Source organism: Pipra filicauda, unplaced genomic scaffold (assembly GCF_003945595.2).
Source record: "Pipra filicauda isolate LSUMZ 115617 unplaced genomic scaffold, ASM394559v2 scaffold74_size2892960_pilon, whole genome shotgun sequence".
NCBI lineage: Eukaryota > Metazoa > Chordata > Aves > Passeriformes > Pipridae > Pipra > Pipra filicauda.
Genome location: NW_024104920.1, coordinates 1,934,785 through 1,952,536, shown reverse-complemented (window position 1 = coordinate 1,952,536; position 17,752 = coordinate 1,934,785). Strand labels below are relative to the sequence as shown.

At 39.0% G+C, this 17,752-nt stretch overlaps 1 protein-coding gene across 6 annotated transcripts in view; it reads right to left on the bottom strand.

Moving 5' to 3' along the window:
• ALS2 (alsin Rho guanine nucleotide exchange factor ALS2) overlaps positions 1-17,752 on the bottom strand; it is a 223,144-nt gene that overhangs the window by 10,040 nt on the left and 195,352 nt on the right. For 4 of the 6 annotated variants that reach the window (XM_027731537.2, XM_027731543.2, XM_027731540.2 and 1 more), the window contains 18 exons: positions 16,942-17,302; positions 15,909-16,077; positions 15,366-15,462; positions 14,888-14,965; positions 14,084-14,257; positions 12,829-13,000; positions 12,203-12,383; positions 10,416-10,481; positions 7,769-7,931; positions 6,856-6,987; positions 6,513-6,641; positions 6,122-6,192; positions 5,696-5,762; positions 5,220-5,422; positions 5,020-5,085; positions 3,212-3,310; positions 2,526-2,690; positions 97-208 (listed from right to left, as the gene is read on the bottom strand). In XM_027731537.2, coding sequence (XP_027587338.2) covers positions 97-208; positions 2,526-2,690; positions 3,212-3,310; positions 5,020-5,085; positions 5,220-5,422; positions 5,696-5,762; positions 6,122-6,192; positions 6,513-6,641; positions 6,856-6,987; positions 7,769-7,931; positions 10,416-10,481; positions 12,203-12,383; positions 12,829-13,000; positions 14,084-14,257; positions 14,888-14,965; positions 15,366-15,462; positions 15,909-16,077; positions 16,942-17,302 — 2,505 coding nt within the window. Of the gene's footprint in view, positions 1-96; positions 209-2,525; positions 2,691-3,211; positions 3,311-5,019; positions 5,086-5,219; positions 5,423-5,695; positions 5,803-6,121; positions 6,193-6,512; positions 6,642-6,855; positions 6,988-7,768; positions 7,932-8,255; positions 8,533-10,415; positions 10,482-12,202; positions 12,384-12,828; positions 13,001-14,083; positions 14,258-14,887; positions 14,966-15,365; positions 15,463-15,908; positions 16,078-16,941; positions 17,303-17,752 lie in introns of those variants that run through there. The other 2 variants (XM_039389605.1, XM_039389606.1) reach the window with 2 other exon arrangements.

Genomic DNA, 17,752 nt, shown 5'->3' with positions numbered 1-17,752 from the left:
AAGGTTCACACAACCTAACACACACTCATCTGCCCCAGAAAGCTGCCACACTTGGGGGACAAGTCACTATAGCCCAGGGTCTGGTGTCCAACTCACCATCATTTTGTTGGTGCTGAAGGCTCCTTCATAATACAGTCCAAACTGAGTAACCACAACACCATTGCCTTGGCAAAGATCATCTTGCCACATTCCCATGTACTTTTCTCCTCTGAAGAAAAATGAAGTACAAAGAATACAGTCTAAGAGTACATTTATATTCTCTCTTTGGCTTTACTGCCATATTTGACCATTACAGAAACCATTAGGAGAGAGTCATACAGCACTTGCTTTGGGTCTGTCAATCTAGTTTTACCAGCTCCATGGAAATACAGACGCTTTTTGATAGAAATAATTACAGTGAACTTCCTTTCCAAGTTCACATTTCAAACTGGCCATATCCAAGCAAGGTGTTCCTGATGATCTGAAACAATACTGAAGCCCTGTTAAGCACAATTCATACCCCAAGGAACCTGAGCAGGAGCTCCAACACATATAAAACAGGGAAAATTTTTAGTTGCTTTGATCAGCTTTATCTAAGATTTCAGTTGCACGGGAAAGGTGATCTTAAGCTTCATCATGCATCTATCTGATGTATTTTACAGTTACTTAGAAAAGATGCATGAAGTTCATTTTAGACTTTCATTTTGCCAAAGTTTTTTATTTCTTTTACCTGAAGTCAGATGACTCTCATTGAGAGGAAAATAAAGAAAAGAAACCGAGTTGTTCTACTTGGGGAATAAGAGGGAGACCTAGAAAGTCATACATGACATTTTGGAAATATTAGAGTGCAAAAATTGTAAGGAAACAGATCATGTTGTAGCAAGTTTCTGTATAACAGGCTAACATAGGTCATGATATCAAAAAAATTGATTAGACAATTAAAGATTGCTCACAAATAAACACCAGCCTCTTCCAGACTTTTTTTTGTGCATGTAAGTCCACAGAAGTCAGGCTAGAGTCTTTGAAAATCAGTGCAAGTCCCAAATATTTTGAAAAAAATCTATTTTTGCAGTTGTTCTGAAAGAGAACGTGATGTTTTCACCAAGCAACAAAAAATTAACTTCTCAAGGCCTTCTTTGTTTGCTTTTAGAAGGAAACTACTGACTGACTTAATACAACCCTGCTTATTACCAAGCATTTTCCTTCTAGTACACAGGAAAAACTATGTTTATAGTAAAGAGAGTAAGCCCAGCCATTAAACTAAATTCAGGGGTCTCTCCCAGCTGACTGGAACCATAAGGAGCAGGATGCTGTTCCGATTCCTTGCACCAACTACAGGGGCCTCAGTTGGGTGAAGGCTCCTTGAAGAGAGAGATGCTGCAAGCTCAGTTACCAGGATGGAAACTGGAAGCCCCACTTGCTCACATAATTGGTTTGCAACAATAACAACAGGTAATAAAGTGTCTGCAGTTATTTCTTAGTTGTCTGGGCTGAAGAATAACTGCAGAAAATTAATCCTTAGGCCACAAACATATGCACACATCCTTCCCTGAGACCAGAAAGAAAACTACATGGGGGCAGCTCACTCATATTTGAGTAATTCTGGAGTAGAAAGTAAATGCCACACTCCTTCATCATGAACTGCCACTGCATTTATAGATTCTGGAGGTGAGAGGATCTGCAAGAAAAGCTGGACTCTCTTTAGTTTGTCCTAGGTAAATAAATGACTACAGAAAGTATGTAGAGGCATCGTGACACTACAGTATAAGAACAACCACCACCACTGAGCAAGACTAGATGCAAAACTGACATCAGGAAATACCTAGACATATTACAATAGCTCTGTTTCAGAAAAAAAAAAACCCTTTCACTCTACAGATTTTGTCTACTCTGCTTTTGAATGGGGCTTTCAGTTCAGTTGAACCAAAAACAGTTCCTTGGGCTTTCACCAAAAGCTCTTTTCAGAAAAAAAAAATGAACTGGTGACTGAAAAGCAGACCACATATATATCTGTGCTCAGTGTTCATTTAATGTACATGTGTAGTGCAATTCTCTTTCTGAGATGGTAATTTTAGTGCTCTGCCCTGAGAGAAAGCATCTTCCCTCCACTGCACTGACAGAGTAAGTAAATGGAAAACCTGAGTATGAGCTGAAATTTACTGGGTCCTGTATATCCACCACTGAACAACCCAGTCTCAGAGGCCTGAGATGAAAGAATACTCCTCACATGACATTCATAAAACTTTCAGCACACACACAACATGATACCTCAATAAGACATCCCATTCAGAGCTTGTTTTCAGGCAGGAGTATGATAGAAAAGGAAGACAGAAAAAAACCCAAAGCAAACCCCAACACATTTATTCCAGAAACAACACCAAAAAAGCAGTCTCTAGACTCAGTTTTTCAGATCATCAACCCACAAAGCCTAGCAATAAAGAAGAAAGAGCCTTGCACTATTACTGGTACTAACAAATCAAGTCCTTTCCTACTCTTTTCGCAATTGCATGTCATACTGGAGTTTTAAGGATTTCTGGAAGCATTACCTTGTGATATCATCAAAGACTCCATAACCACTCTTCTTGTCCATTATCCACTGGCCAATGAACATACTGGGAGAGGAAGAGGTCAGCTTCCCACTGCGTAGCAGCCCATGCCCATGACGCATGTTATCCTGAAAACACCCTTCATACACCTCACCCGTAGCATAGCTGTAACAACAACAACAAAAGAATCTGAGGTTCTGCTGGGGGGCTGGTTTGGGGGCTTTTCATTGGTTTTTTTATTGGGTACTTCCCCCCTCCTCCACCTTTCCCCAAAACAAATCAATCCTCTCATTTTCCTTCTAGGAATTGCATTACAACTATACCAAGCAGGAACTAGAGTTAAAATATGTTTGGAATAAAAGTTACCCTTTAATACAAGTCTTTTGATGCTTTGTTGCTTTAAACCCCCTCTCTCCACAACGAGCAGGGCCATTAGCTGATATATTTCTCTCTCAGAAGAAAGAATTCTGTATTATTGGCAGGTGGCAGCAACATTAGAACAGACATTAATAACAGACCACTGTACCAGTCTGCAGCGTGAGCAATCTACCAAAAGCAAAGCAGGAAATAAGCCAAGCTAACCACATCCACAAGTCTGAAATGTCACAAAGCTGCACAGAGGCTTGGGAAGCAGCATTAGCTCTGCTCTCCCTTCTGCAATGACAGCAACAAGCGCCACATGTTACCTGTAGACTCCATGCCCACACATTTTGCCTTCCTTCCAGTACCCCACGTAATGGTCATCCTTATTCAGTGCTTTGTTTGGCACTCTGTATTCACCATACCTGCCAGTGCACAGAAATGGAACACAAGCAGCTGTAATGCCAATAAAACCTCATGAAAAACAGAGCAGATACATATGACAGACCCATTCTAAAATCACAATGCTCTATTTCATTCTTAGTGCATCTCTAACTACAGCAGTTACAGAATATTTTTTTAAGAGAAAGTGAGTGTTCCAGCATCACTAGGTCAATTTAGTCCACACTGCTTTTCTCCTGTTTGATTATGGCATGTTGTAAATATACCCCTCTCCACCACACTGCAGCATTTTTCTCAGTCTTCTCTGGTCCTAAGCCTGCTTCTACCTTTATTGTTTTCTTCGGGTCTTGATAATTCAAGCACACCTTTATTCCAGGGAGAGATGAGAACATATATTGCTACAGAAAATATTTTTTAAAAGGATGCTAGCTTCCAATTATGCTGAGTGGTGAGTGGCAAGGAATTATTCAGAATTTCAATATGCCCCCAAAAAAATGAGACACATTTATTGCTTTTAATCTCCTGAGGAGATTAAATGAAGTTAGGAAGGTTCTCCTGAGAGCATGTCTACCCCAATAACACATTATTGTTAAGTGTTGAGACCATAATGTGCACGCTGAAATACAAGTATATGCATTTGATAATTTCAGCAATTACAGCTAAATACCAATACGTGCATTTCTGGTCAGGATTTGTTTGCAATATTTCCATCTCCAACAACCCTAAAATCAGCAGGATTACTTACACTTAGTTACAAATTACCAAAGCTCTAAATTGGTTTTATAGTTTGACATTATATCAGTAGCAAAGAGGAATTTTAAAAAGCTGTCTGCAGTCAGACCACATCTCATTTTCTCCTCCAACTCAATACTTCAAAAATTCATCTGGAAGCCAACAGGACTCCTGACATTTTTATCCTGCCCAGTACAGACATGTCTGCTCACAAGATGCATATAAAAATGCCTTTGGAAGTAAGTTAACCTCTCAGCCTCAACAGTGCTCTAAGCAGATTTTCAGCAATGAAATCCACAGATCAATTCAGAGCTGCATAATAAACTAAGTTACTTTCAAGTGGTCTTATTTGTTTAACCACATAACTTGATAATGTCTAGAACTTCCGTTCATCCTATTTTCAGTCTCCTCTGTACTAGTTATCTTCATCATCAGGATCACATACTCTCATTAGTTTTATTTTCATTACCCAAACCCTGAAATCGAGATTTGGCTCTTTGCTGAATTATTAAGCCCTTACTCTACCAGAAATACAGCAAAGAAAACATGGGAGAAGATGCAACACTACGTTGCATGAAAGGCATTGAATTTTCTGAAAGGATAAAATAAACAATACCAGAACTTGTGCAAGAGCATTGCAACACATTAATAGTTACCTACGCAGAAGAAAGCTGACTGCAGACTTTTCAACTGGCTTCCTCTGCCTACAAGAGGACACCCACCCCCCCATTCTTTCTCAGCTGCTTTACCATCTCCTTCCTCCACCCTACAGCTGATTACCCCAATTAGTTTCAGTTTTTATGAAAGAGCAAGTTTTTAATCATTGGCAACTGCAGTCTTTTGTGAAGACAACTAGCACACCTCCGGAAAAATGAGAGATTATCTGTATATCAACATTAATGTACATAACCCTGAGTCAGTAAGATTCACTGCAAAACCTTTAATTACAACAAAAAATATTTTTTGCCCTCTGGCTCCACAAGTAGTGAGAGGATCTTACCCATCCTCCAGCCCGGTCCGGAAAGTCCCAGAGTACATTCTCCCATCTGCCCACTTTATGATCCCTCTGGAAAAAAATACAAAGCCAGGCAAGCGTATAAGATAATCAGGTCACTTCCCAGGTAACTTCTGTGAGTGAGCCTACTTATTGATATAGTAACCAGCTCATTTTGTTTTCAACTGTTAACACTCATGCTTTACCTGCCATGGGGTTTTCCCGAAAGCCACCTTCCATCATAAACAGCATCCTTAAATCGAGGGTCCTTATAGAAGGTGTATTTGGCACTGCGAGAAATAGGAGGTTCCTGTCTTGGCACATTCCCACCAGCTCCGTATAGAATTATGTCAGAAGTCCCTCTAAGGGCCTGATCCACTGCTTGGCTTATTGCCCTCAGCCACTTGGTCTGAAACAGAAAGTGGTTCATCACAGAATTTAGCTAATGCCTGTCTTTGCATTGAATCTCACCCTTACAGCAAACACCATCATCTCCTTGCCCGGCTCAATGCAGTGCTGTCACGGGAGCACTGCTACAGCCAGTCACTGTGCACACCAAGCTGCAGGAAGACTTCATTCTTGGTGAATACTTAGGCAATCCTTCTCCCAGTTTGGTTTCACAGTAGGGGAGAAAACCTCATTCATATCACTGAAGCTGTGTCAAATTTGTAGATATGCTCACCTTCTCCTGTGGTGTTGAAGAAACAAGAACAAACTGTTCTTCTGGTGTTGTAATCTTCAATCCGTTCCTACATGGGGGGAAAGTATTTTAATCTGTGAAATTCCATCCTGAAAAAGCAAGGTTTTTTAGAGCATCAGTACTGTATCTTCTCTCCCCTTCCCCAGCTAGCACTCCCTTTAAGTCAGCAGTAAAAAGAAGCAGCAGGAAAGAATACTCTCTTCCCTCTCAACTCCCTTCTTCTTTCTGATGTTTATACAACTTTTTTTTAAGACACAGAAATACAACGTTTTCTGAAACAAGAAAAAAGGGTAGAGATGACTGCAATCACAGTATTCCAGTCCTAGTTCACAATAATTGGTTATAAAACGCTCATCTTCTTTCCCAAGAATATATGACTACTTCAGCATCACAAATGAGAATACTCACACATTACCAGCTTCTTCTGAAAGAGCTTCTACCCACAGTGTGGACAAGGGAAAAATATGGTGGGTTGAGAACTGCAGGAAAAGAGAAGGGACATTTTATTAGGTATTGATGCATTAGCCCTGCCCCACACTTTTTCTGAATGTTTTTTTTTTCCTTTCCTTGAGGAGTAGGAAAAGCTAAGCATTACCGGCTCTTTACCTTGGACCTCATTACCTGGGTCCAAGAAATAGCAAGCAGAAACCATGCCAGCCACAGCAATGGCAATCAAATGTTAAAAAAGTACATAATTTCAGATTTATTTTTACAGTGCAAAAACTTCACTATATGAAAAATGTATCATGTTGTTTGAAGCAGAGAAAAGGTTTTGTTCCTTGGATACAAGCTATCTTACCTGAGCATGTACCAAAGCATCATTAAAGAGGATAAACCAGTTTACAGAGAATCTTCCAGCGTGCTGTAGAGACAAACCCCGGTTGCTGCTTTCACAGATTAAACGACGCTCTGGCTTCCGCAAGGAATCCTACAGGAAGAGTGAAAAACTAAATTACAGAATCTTACTTCTCACTGATTGTGACTTAAGGTCAGTGCTATTTGTCTTTCAGAGTAAAGGCCCAACTCTTCATTTCTAAAGAGTACTACAGCAACACCAATTAGAAAACTGAGAAGTGCAACTGGGACGGCAGCAACAGTAATAGAAATTCAAGATGCTAATGGACTGACAATTGTCATTATACCGTCATTTTCCCAGGAAAGGTCTTCCAGAAGCCAAGTGTGTATTCTGCTTCTTTTATTTTTCTACTAAGTTGGACAGCAAGGCTCTCGTAACACGAACTAGAATCCTGTAGCTTCTGGTATTCTGGAGATGCCTGTAGGGCACAAGGTAAGACAGACCTGAGAGTGTTTCTGAACAGCTGTACCAACAATACTGACCAAGCTGCAATACAACAGTTCATTTTATTAAATCAGCACTAAATACATCACAGTTGGTCTGGTTAATAAACAGAGGAGACTGAATTATTTTGTGGCACACGTTCTGTTGGTGTGCTACAAGTTTTTAAAAATCACAAGAAGTTCCATGAATGTTACAAATAGAATGGTTAATACACAATTACATGATCTACCTTCTTGCAGCTTAACAAGCTGTAGCATTAATAGTGCTAATAATTGCAGGAGAATATTTTAAATTACTACATTGGGCTAAACGTACAAGTAGTTACCGCTCCTGTTTAGTCATCTTTTATTTCAAAACAAAGCAATTACATACTAAATGGGTGGTAATAGTCTACCTAATATATATGTAGTATTTGTAGTAGAGTATTACAGCCATGTAATACAGCAATGCTGCCAGATGAAACTGAAAAGCACCGGGCAAACATCAAAACAATACATTTGCAATTAAATATTCAGGCACACAAACAAGCTCTGGCAGGGTAACAAGTTTCTACCCCTCATGTGATCTGTGCAGGTGTGGTGCAAGATTGTGCAAACAAATGTACGAGATCTTCCCTGCAGCAAGTACAAGTCTGAGGTAGCTCCTCTGAGGACTAAGCTATTTCTAATTACCTGGCATTTGCTTCACACAGTTACTTCCAAGCCATGAGTTTCACTTGTGTATTTATTGAACTATAGATAACAAAGCAATCTTACCACTTCAAAACATGTGGCAAGCTTTAGCAAAGTTCTGGCATAATTATGAAGTCGTCCAAATGGCATGAAAAACAGAGCATTCAAAACTTCCAGTAGCTGGAGGTTTTCCTCATTTTTTTCAGAAAGTTTCTGTAATAGCTCGTGGTTTTTACTCAAGAAGTCTCTAAATGATGGGATCATTGGGAAACGGAGGAGAGAAGAAAGAAGACAGGGAGACATTAGTGATGCTTTATGTAAATATGAATGAGCTCAGAATGCCCCTTTTTGGATTATCATAAACCAATCAAAATTATAGAGGCAAATCCATGCTGCTTACTAATCTATTCACAATGTAGTCTGAGGAAGTACAGCAGTAAAGACATGAAGTTAATAACTGCAACAAGAGACTTGTTTCTTATTTTTATTTTCATATGCTCAGTCATTAAACTGGTTGAAGAAAGTTGACTACGTTGCCCAACTTGGGCTGTACCCAATTGCCTTTCTCCCCTTTAACACTTGTTTAGTAAAGAGCAAACAGGGGCATGACTTCCCCATTACTGTTAGAGCAGAAAGTTTCTAACACTTGATTCGCACAAGAAGGCCTGAAAGAATCTTAACTTTGCTCTAGTGCACTTCTCTAAATATATTGAAGTAACTTCTTCCCCACCCCTGCTGTCAAGGCAAGTGACCAATTCTTCCCCTAACTACAAAAATTACATCCTACCTCAAATAAAGGCAGGAAATCTGTTCAATCCTCAGTCTGATTTCCAAGAGGGAGAACTAATCTAGTTCAGAGAAGAAGAGGGAAATGATTCTGAAGACAATGCATTAGCACACAAAACCAGGGTTTCTTCATTTAAAGGAAAACAAACCTACTTTTCCCTCTCCTTCACCATATCTGTGTGCACACAGGTGCTGGCACATATGACAGGTGTATTAAAACACATCCAGCTGTGAAGCATTTAAACCACAAGCTGCAAGAATCAGGTGAGGCTGAGAGAGCAGGCCCCCAGAGACAGCAAAACAGATCAGATTTGCACAGCAAGGCTCCTAAGAACGCTATGTGATTCATGAGATGCCATTTCACACATCAAAATAATGTACCTTGTTAGGTCTGCTAATGATATTTAAGAACTCCACTATTGAACAAGCCTTAGGAATAAAGTCTTCTTGAGAGAAGACCGTATTTCCTAATTTTAATTTCACCCCCTGTCTGGCTTGCCTTTTTTAAAGTGCTTTGAGATCCTCCCATGGAGGTTTCTCCGTAGAAAAGCATCAAATAATAACAGATTCATAAAACTGAGTACAGCTCATCTACTCTTTCAGAGGACATGCTGAAAAACCTGTCAGCTATGGAAACTTCCCACTGAAGCTGGCACTTTTAAAGTTGGGACCACATATTGCAGAGCATCCACGAAAGACAGGCTGACACCATTACCATTGACTTAAGACAGTTAACCCTCAGGAAGGGAGTGGGGGGAAATTTATCATTATCAAAGACATCCTTGACTTCCCTTTGCAAGGAACAGGACAAAACTTGTAAGACATCTCCTCCCTGAAGTGTTATTCTCCTAATGAGACTCTGGTTGCAGCAGGAGAAGCTGTGACACCTGAGAGTGACGACTGATGTGATGAATTCAGTATGACTGGTTTCAGTATGAACTATAAACAAGCTTATACTTAAATTAAGATTTCCTTTAAGTCAACCTAAAAATCTTGACTGATGCAAGAAGACTCTCAGTGCCTCTCTGCAGTGGGATTTTGTATTTAGAGTTTGGCACTGGTCCTCAGGTGCAGAAGGTTCTTTGTATGAGGTACCTCATACATGTGTTTCTAAGAACTTTCAATACCATCATTTACTCTGCATTCAAAGTGTCTCATAAACACTAACAATTACTCCCAGATTACAGAATTTAGGAAGGAAAGGTAGCAGTTCCACAGACTAGTTAAAAACTACCCTCAGTGCAACACTTTCTTCACAGCACTTAAGTGAAAGATCCGGTGTCATTACTTTGTTTCCTAGACAAAAATGCCATTTAAATGAGAAAAAAGCTTTACTTTTGATATAGATAGGATATAGAAACCTCAAATATACTATCTCAGGCCTTAAAGTACAATTTCTTCCTCACATTTACAAGCATTAATGCATGAAATAGAGTACGGAAGTCTTGAGAGGCAGAGAAGACACACATGCAGAAATGTTATTTTTCCATAATTTTAAAGCACTTCGTAAACATAAAGAATTCAAATGAAAGTGAATTCACATTACCTACTCTAGCTAATTCCTGTTCTCTATTTTTTTGACAGGAACATTAAAATAAACACTAGCAAACACTAAGTAATGATGAACATTTAACCTCAAAACTAAGCTTTCAAAAAATCATTATTTGAACTCCATTTACATTTCTTTGAAGGAATTTGCAATCACTTATGCTTTTTTCCTCCTTTCCCCATCTTCAAGATAAAGTAATTGAACGCAGTCAGCAGCATTTTAACCTAAATTTTTATCACAGTTGAGGTAACTTTCTCTTCATCTGATGGGAAAGGAATTAGTATACTCAAGCACACTGAGTTCTTCATGCTCATTACTACACACATACACACTCCATTGTTTACAGCTCTTTGCTAGTTGACCAAAAAGTCCAGAAAGTGGTAAAGGTTTGCTTACATTGCTGGCTTTGCAAGGAGCATAAATCCTCCCATTACGAGGAAGTTTGTTACTGAAGTACAATACCTAATATAGGAAAGAAAAAGCTCTTCAGTTACAAAAATCAAAACATCCCTGAAAGTAGCAGCTGCTGTAATTTCCAACAGTTTATAATGAGATCTGTAATATCTTTTATGTATACATGTATATCTTTATCTAACTATGTAAGTTATCTATACTTGAGAAACACTCAGTGTTACCGAACACTTGGCATTCACCTTCAACATGGAACACAGAACACGCATTACTGTTCCACACTTCTGCTGCCATTAGCACCATGCAGAGGGCTTACTTTAATTTTATTTTTGTTTCTCCCAGATTTGGACATGTATAGGATAGACCACCTGTTTCAACAATTTAATATTGCTAGCTTCTAATTACAGCCAAGATGGAAATTTCAAGATGGGAATTTTCTCTTTTTCTGGTACTCAACATTCCAGTTATGACTTCTCCCCTGCACCATTTTTAAAAAACACCTTTCTCCAAGGAAAGAGGTCTCTGCTTAGCCCATTTAACAGATAATGCTTATGTAGCCTAACTGATCTGTGAAAGATGCTCATGGCACTATGGTGAGGTTCTGATGGCATGCACAGAAAAATGTGCAAGCAATAGGAAGCAAAGGGGGAGAGCAGAAGACAAGCAGTAATAATGAGAACAGAAATTAGGTATTTCAGTCTTTGACACTGAGGAAGAAGGAATTAAACCCTTCTATTCTGAGTAATGGAAACCAATTTTGGAAATTCAGGTTACAAGACAAATTCAAATCAAAGACTAAGTAAGAAAAGGAGAAAATACATTTACAGTTATGAACAACCCCTGTGATAAACAGAGAAGAAAGTTTCTTTTAGGGTCATACGGCATAAGTTCATCACAAACCCAGTAAAGTGTTATTTGTTGTGCTTGTGTTCGGAAAAAAGTGCAACTAGTTGCCTATTCAAAATGCTACTGTGTAACAACTGAAGTTGATGATCTTGAAATTTTGTTTCCTTAGATATTTTCAGAATGTCTGGTAACCAAGACTACATTCAGATAGGACATATTTAAACTGTCAAGCAATATTTCTCACAAAAGCCCGTAGTTATTATGTATGATAAAACTCCTGCTACATTTAGATGAAATTATCCAGGAACTACAGAGGTTACCGAGGGGAAAGACAGGAAACAGTGTGACTGCATAGACCTCCTCTCCCAAAAGCATTAGGACAATAAAAACAATAACCAGGATAATTCAGACTTAGTTCTGAGCACTAAAGCAGCTCCAGCTTTTGGGTGAAAGGTGCAGTGCTATTTAGCAAGTATGAGGACAGAAGAATTGTTCTTCTGGAAGACAATTTTTAGTTAATGACTGTTGAAAAAGCCTTTAGTAACCACAGTAAACCCCCAAAGGTAGCTTTACTTAGCAGCCTAGCCACGGTAGCTCTAGCACATTATATTACAATATCCTTAGGAAGTAACCAACATTTAGGCTTACAGGCAGCAACCAAAGAAGAGTTTGTATTCAGAGTTGTACACAAGGGAAACTGATGCTGTCCTGTGTGCTCCACTGGTGAAGACTTTGAAATACACATCTCACTACGAAATCAATTCCTCTGTGGAACTCTCTACACATTTTAAATTGCAACAATACAATCTGCACAACAGTTACTTATGTAGCTTTCCTTATGACCTACTTTCCCTTAACTCAGGGCTTGTTGCGGTCAGTAGATTAAGACTGCAGAGACTCAAGATGAGAGGGAATTGGATACTTGCTCAGTGTAACTATCCAAAAAGAGACTGGAATGCTTCAGGATGGCCAAGCTCCTGGCTTCTTTCACGCCATGAAGAAAGCTACTTAAAGAAGCTCCATGTTGACCAATGAGATAGCACAGCTTGCTGAACCTGCTTGCCATTTCCTGCAACAACTGGATTGTATTTGCATTGCCCAAGTTATCTGTAACAGACCAGAAAGCAATTTAGCTTACCTTACCAAAGAGCAGCACCCATTAACACAGAGAGTTACCACGTGGTGCTGTTTAGATGCTTTGTCAGCACTTTCACCTCATGGCTACATTATCCAGAATCAGAAATGCAATGATTTTAGACTAAATACAGATCAAATAATTAAGTTATTTCAGGTGAAATTTCAGGAAAGGGCAAAAACTAACAACAGAATGCTCATGTCGAAATGCAGCTGTATTTCACCCGTTCATCCAAACAGGGCAGAAGAGCAACACCTCAGCTTTATATTAAAAATATATAATTTATAAATATATAATTTTTATTAAAATATAAATATATAAAAATATGTCATTACTTTTAAATTTTGCATAAAATAAATTTGTTGTGGAACATAGGGTAAACAATATCAAAGAAAATATTAAAAAAGAAGGTCTTACCTAAACCTAAAAGAGGTCTAAGAACCTGAGATTTGATCTCACTCAGTTTGAAATAAAACCTTCTCTCAGTAGAAGCCAACTCGTGCAAACTGGCAATATATCCCATTACATTCTTGTCTACTAAGACCAAACAGTTGTCACCACCAGCTATCACATTGCTTATGTACCCTATCTGAAAGGCGAAAAGGAGAAAAGAAAAAAAGCCACTTCAATATTTTTCTTTTCACACTCCAATTTAAAAATAGAGTAATATTAAAGCAAAATAAAGCATATTTTTAGGAGCACTAAGTGATAGTAAGTATTAATTACCTTCAGTGACAAACAACCCATTCAAAACTGGCTTAATACAAGAATGACAAAAGTTGAAGAAACATTTATAGTCATTGCTGTTCATTTTCCTGACTCTGACAGAGCCTAAAAGACAATAAATAGATGATCTTTTAAGGTGACTCATGCAACCTTTCCATGTTTAAGAGGTAGTGACCTTAAGTTCAGTCACTTTCAGAACCACAGTATGCTTATATCAACAATGTTGATATTAAATAGCATCATTGTATCAACTGTTTCTCCCATTAAATACAAAGAGAGAATTAGAAGGCTTTATTAGTATTATGACTGTGCTCTGAACTGTAGTCCTTTCTGGACCTGGAATATGTCTATTGATAAGAGTCCAGTTTATTGATACTGCAATATTACTAGCAGTAGGTATTTGCTTTCCACAGTAGTTCAATGCAAAATTCTTCTATAAGGTCAGCACTAATGCTGACTGTGGCTCCTCACTAATTTTGGTTCACATGCAATATCACAGAGTAATTCAGAGTTTGAGCTCTACTTCTATTTCCTTCGTTGCCATATAGAAGATTCCTTAGAAACACTGAGCCAAAGTTGTTCAACAAGCAACTCACAGGCCCATTCTGACACGCCAGAGCCTACTAGTCACCCTAAAAGAGAAGAGAATGGCTAACAACAGTCTTACAGAAGGAATACAAGTGTGTGTGTGCACATGCATGGACATGGAAGGAAACGGATTAAACACACTGGAAACACCTCCTTGTCACTCAAACATAAGGGAATACCAAGAAACAGGGAGGGAATTAGGCCTCCTCTCTGCCCTGCATACACTATGCTCCTGATTTGATTGCTACGAACCAGGTATGTGACTTGACAGCCTTCAAGCTAGTTGAACCACCAGCATTGTGCTACTTCCAAAGAGCATCCGTAGGATTTGTACTAACTTCAAGGAAATAACACTCACCTTACTACAGGCTAGTAATAAAACTGGACTCTTAGTACAGCTATTTTCATTCAAATTATTTTCTATTGTCTCCTGGCCACTGTAATATAATCCAGGTTGGAAGTCTTTCTCATCTGCTAAGAAGAGGGAATAATCTAGTCCTGCTGCTGTACTCCAAACACCATCACCGCACACCTGAAATTCAGGAGGAAGGAAGACATTAGGAATCATCACCCGAGGCTGGAAAGAGAGAAGAGTACTTAACTCTTCTGGCCACACATGTATATAACACACCTGCCAAGAAAAGTATTGCAATAACTGGTCATTTTTCAACTTCAGTGTCTCTTAACAAATAAACTCCTTGCACGCATTCTGAAAATTATCTTTCTTTTCAGTTTCCTTTCTAATGGCTATTTTTTTTGCCTTTCAATTATAAATCAGTTTTATTTTTAAATGAGTGAGCTTGAACTAGGTTGGGACACTATTATCCCCTCTACATTTAACTGTGAAACCTAATTAAACAGTTCCAAAGTATTTAAAAGTTACAGCACTGTACCAAATATAAGGTAAAAGTGAAATTTGATAAGAAGATACAACCAGTCACATTTCTCAGTTTTAGAACTTCACTGTGGTCAAAAACCAGTGGAAGTCTGTGTAAAGGATTTCTTGGGTAGATTTTCACAAGTATAAGCCAAAGAAATCAAGGGCTCTATTACTATATAGCCCACAGATCCATAAACAGATAGTTCTTAGAAATTACATTGCACTCACTGGTATAAGAAGTGATCCTAAACCAAAAAAAGAAAAACACAGAAACAAAAGTACCTTTGCAAGACGAGGGACTGTTGTTGGGGAGTTCAAGTGACCAAGCTGGCCAGAGACATTACTGCCCCATGAATACACCTGTAAGAAGCATTGCTAAACATGAGTAAATTTATATACATGGACACATACTGAGTGTGGTAGTACAACACATCAAGTGTGCAAACACACACAAGTCAAGGATAGAAGACTCATGTACCAAGAAGCAATTCCCTAATTTCCACTGTCTTCCTATATTCGCGAATTGTCTTCTCACACCAGAAATGGAATGTACCAGATCAAGTCACACCAATCTTTAAACATAACGTTGATAGTACAGGCAGCACTTGGGCAGAAACAGAATTAAGATTCCACACTACTTCGATGCTGCCTCCCATAAACAGGAACAGAAGTTTAGAAGCAAAAGAAACAAAAACCTAGAAAAGACCAAACACGACAATGATGCCACAGAAAAACAATAAACGGTAACAATAACTTGTACCTGGGATTTGGCAGTGAGTGCTAAGGAATGATGGCCACCAGCAGAGAGGTGAATCACTTCTTTACCATCAAGGCTTTTCACACACAGTGGCTGAAGCCTGTCAATCCCCAGAACCCATAAGGCAGGGGAGGAGGAGTAGAAGGAGAAAAAAATATTATCAGAGGTACTCTTAATACAGAAAACACGTTCCAAGTTTTATTTTTGTCCCAAAGCAATTTAGAAAAAACAAACACACATGCAGTCTTTTGGCAACAAATCAGTTTAGTCAAAATGGTCATGAAGGGCAAAAGTTGATAAACCTCACCTCAACATGGACAAAGTCAAAATATCTCCAAAACTCCTAGTGATTACATGGGGAAAAGTCATAACTGACTGATGCTCACTAACAAGGCAGCCTAAAAAATGTTACTTGGAGAAACTTAGGTCACAACACTTCAAAGAACAAGCACACAATGCAAAGCAGATGTTTAAATTTGAGAATTTAAAACAGTTCAATACTCAAAATTTTGAATAAAAAAACCTCATTTATCAAAGAAATCTCACCTTGGCAGAACATCACCATGCCCCAGCTGTCCTTCCTTCCCCTTTCCCCAGCTCCACACCTCTGTCCTCAGAGATGGCAAAAGAGCATCAGCCTCACCGCTGTAGGTTGGAGTGAGAGCCACAGTCCTCATTTTTGCCCGTCCCACCTTCCGTAAGAGCCTTGGAGAAACTGAACAGAAGCCAATAATTAGAGAAATTGCTATGCATTTTTGGTAAATGGATTGCTCAGACTGTGTTACACAGTTACTTGAGATAACTGGTCAAAACTTCTTAAAGCAGTCTTAATTTAAGATTGAGAAAAAAGACTGACATGTAAGACAATAGGTTACAGATACACTGAAGTAACACAGGTGCTAAAATAGGCAGATCCCAAAGAGTTTTTAGCAGCTGCTAAAGGATAATAGGCATATGAGAACTATGCAGCTATAATGAATCAAATGAACCAAAACAAACTGTACATTAAAAAAAGTGTTTTGAAAGAAAATATATCCTTGCAGCAAACAAAAGATTTCAATACTTCCTAAAAACTCCCCTCAGATCCAAGACCAATATAGAACTAAACCATCTACACATTCAGAGCAACTAACAACACTAAAACCTGCGAGAGAAGAAGGTCATTAACTTTGAAGTTCGGCAGTGGAACTGCAATATTTATAGGTCCCTGGCTCAAACCCAGCTCAGTGCAGTAGGGATTACAGGCCACACAGATTATCTCCTACCCAATTAACATGAAAGATACTTTAGCATCACCTGGCAGCATGATGCCCAAACTACCCCAATGTGCATTTTACCCCACCTTACCATTAAAGAGCATTTGTAAACCCACTATGCTTTTGGTTTTCTCAGCATGCAGTATCTGCTAGTCTTTACTCCCTCTACTGCTTTCAAGTCCTAAGAGAGAGCCTAGAATTCATAAAGACCTTTGATAGATCATTAAATTTGTGTTCAGTAAGTGTTTGGGGGTTTTTCCCGCTTATAAACCTCCACATTAATATAATATTTCCAGTGTTATTTCCCCAATGTGCTTTTTTACCTTGTGACAACAAGCCAGGCAGGGAAAGCCTGCGACTCCCTCCTTCAGATTCCTCTTCTCTAATATCCACTAAACTGGAACTCTTCTTCCCCTGCATGGATTCCAGTCTGACCTGCTCTTCTCGACTGTCTCTCAGAGCCTCAGGCCCTGGGGACCTGCTGCCTGACTGAGATCCAGGTTCACTTGAGGATGTGCCGTAGAAGTTCATGACTTTCTTCAGAGACAGAGCTCCAGCCTCGTACGTGGCAGCTACTCTCACACCCACTGCTGAGGCACAAGAGGCCACCAGGCTGTTCAGGGTGGATGTGCTGGGACCTGGAGGGCCAGGGATACAAGCACTGAGTTGGTCTTCTTGAGAAGGCTAAAACCAAAGGAAAATTGAAAACTATCACACCGGACAGCACTTGGCAGAAGGATGATGATTACACATTCACTATTCAAACAGTGGGCTATACTGAACAAGACATGTTTACTATAAAGGTTTATTGTAAATTATATATGGGTTTTAACTGTATAGAATGTAAATAGGTGTGCATCTATTGCTCTGAATCTTTTTTTTTCAGGGCCAAGCACCATTTCTACATGGACTGGGCTTTGTCCCTTGCACTTGTCTTGCAGCTCATCCGTAAGAGACTGTAGGTCTGAGGGTTTTTAATACCAAAACAATAAAGGATCTTTGCCAACAAATATAAAAAGGGATATAATTTTAGGCTTATTACCAACTTCTTTGCCACCAATTAAAGTGCATCAGTGAGCATGCTGTATTTACAGAGAGACAAGTTTTCTCTTCAGTATGTTAAAAGGAAAATAG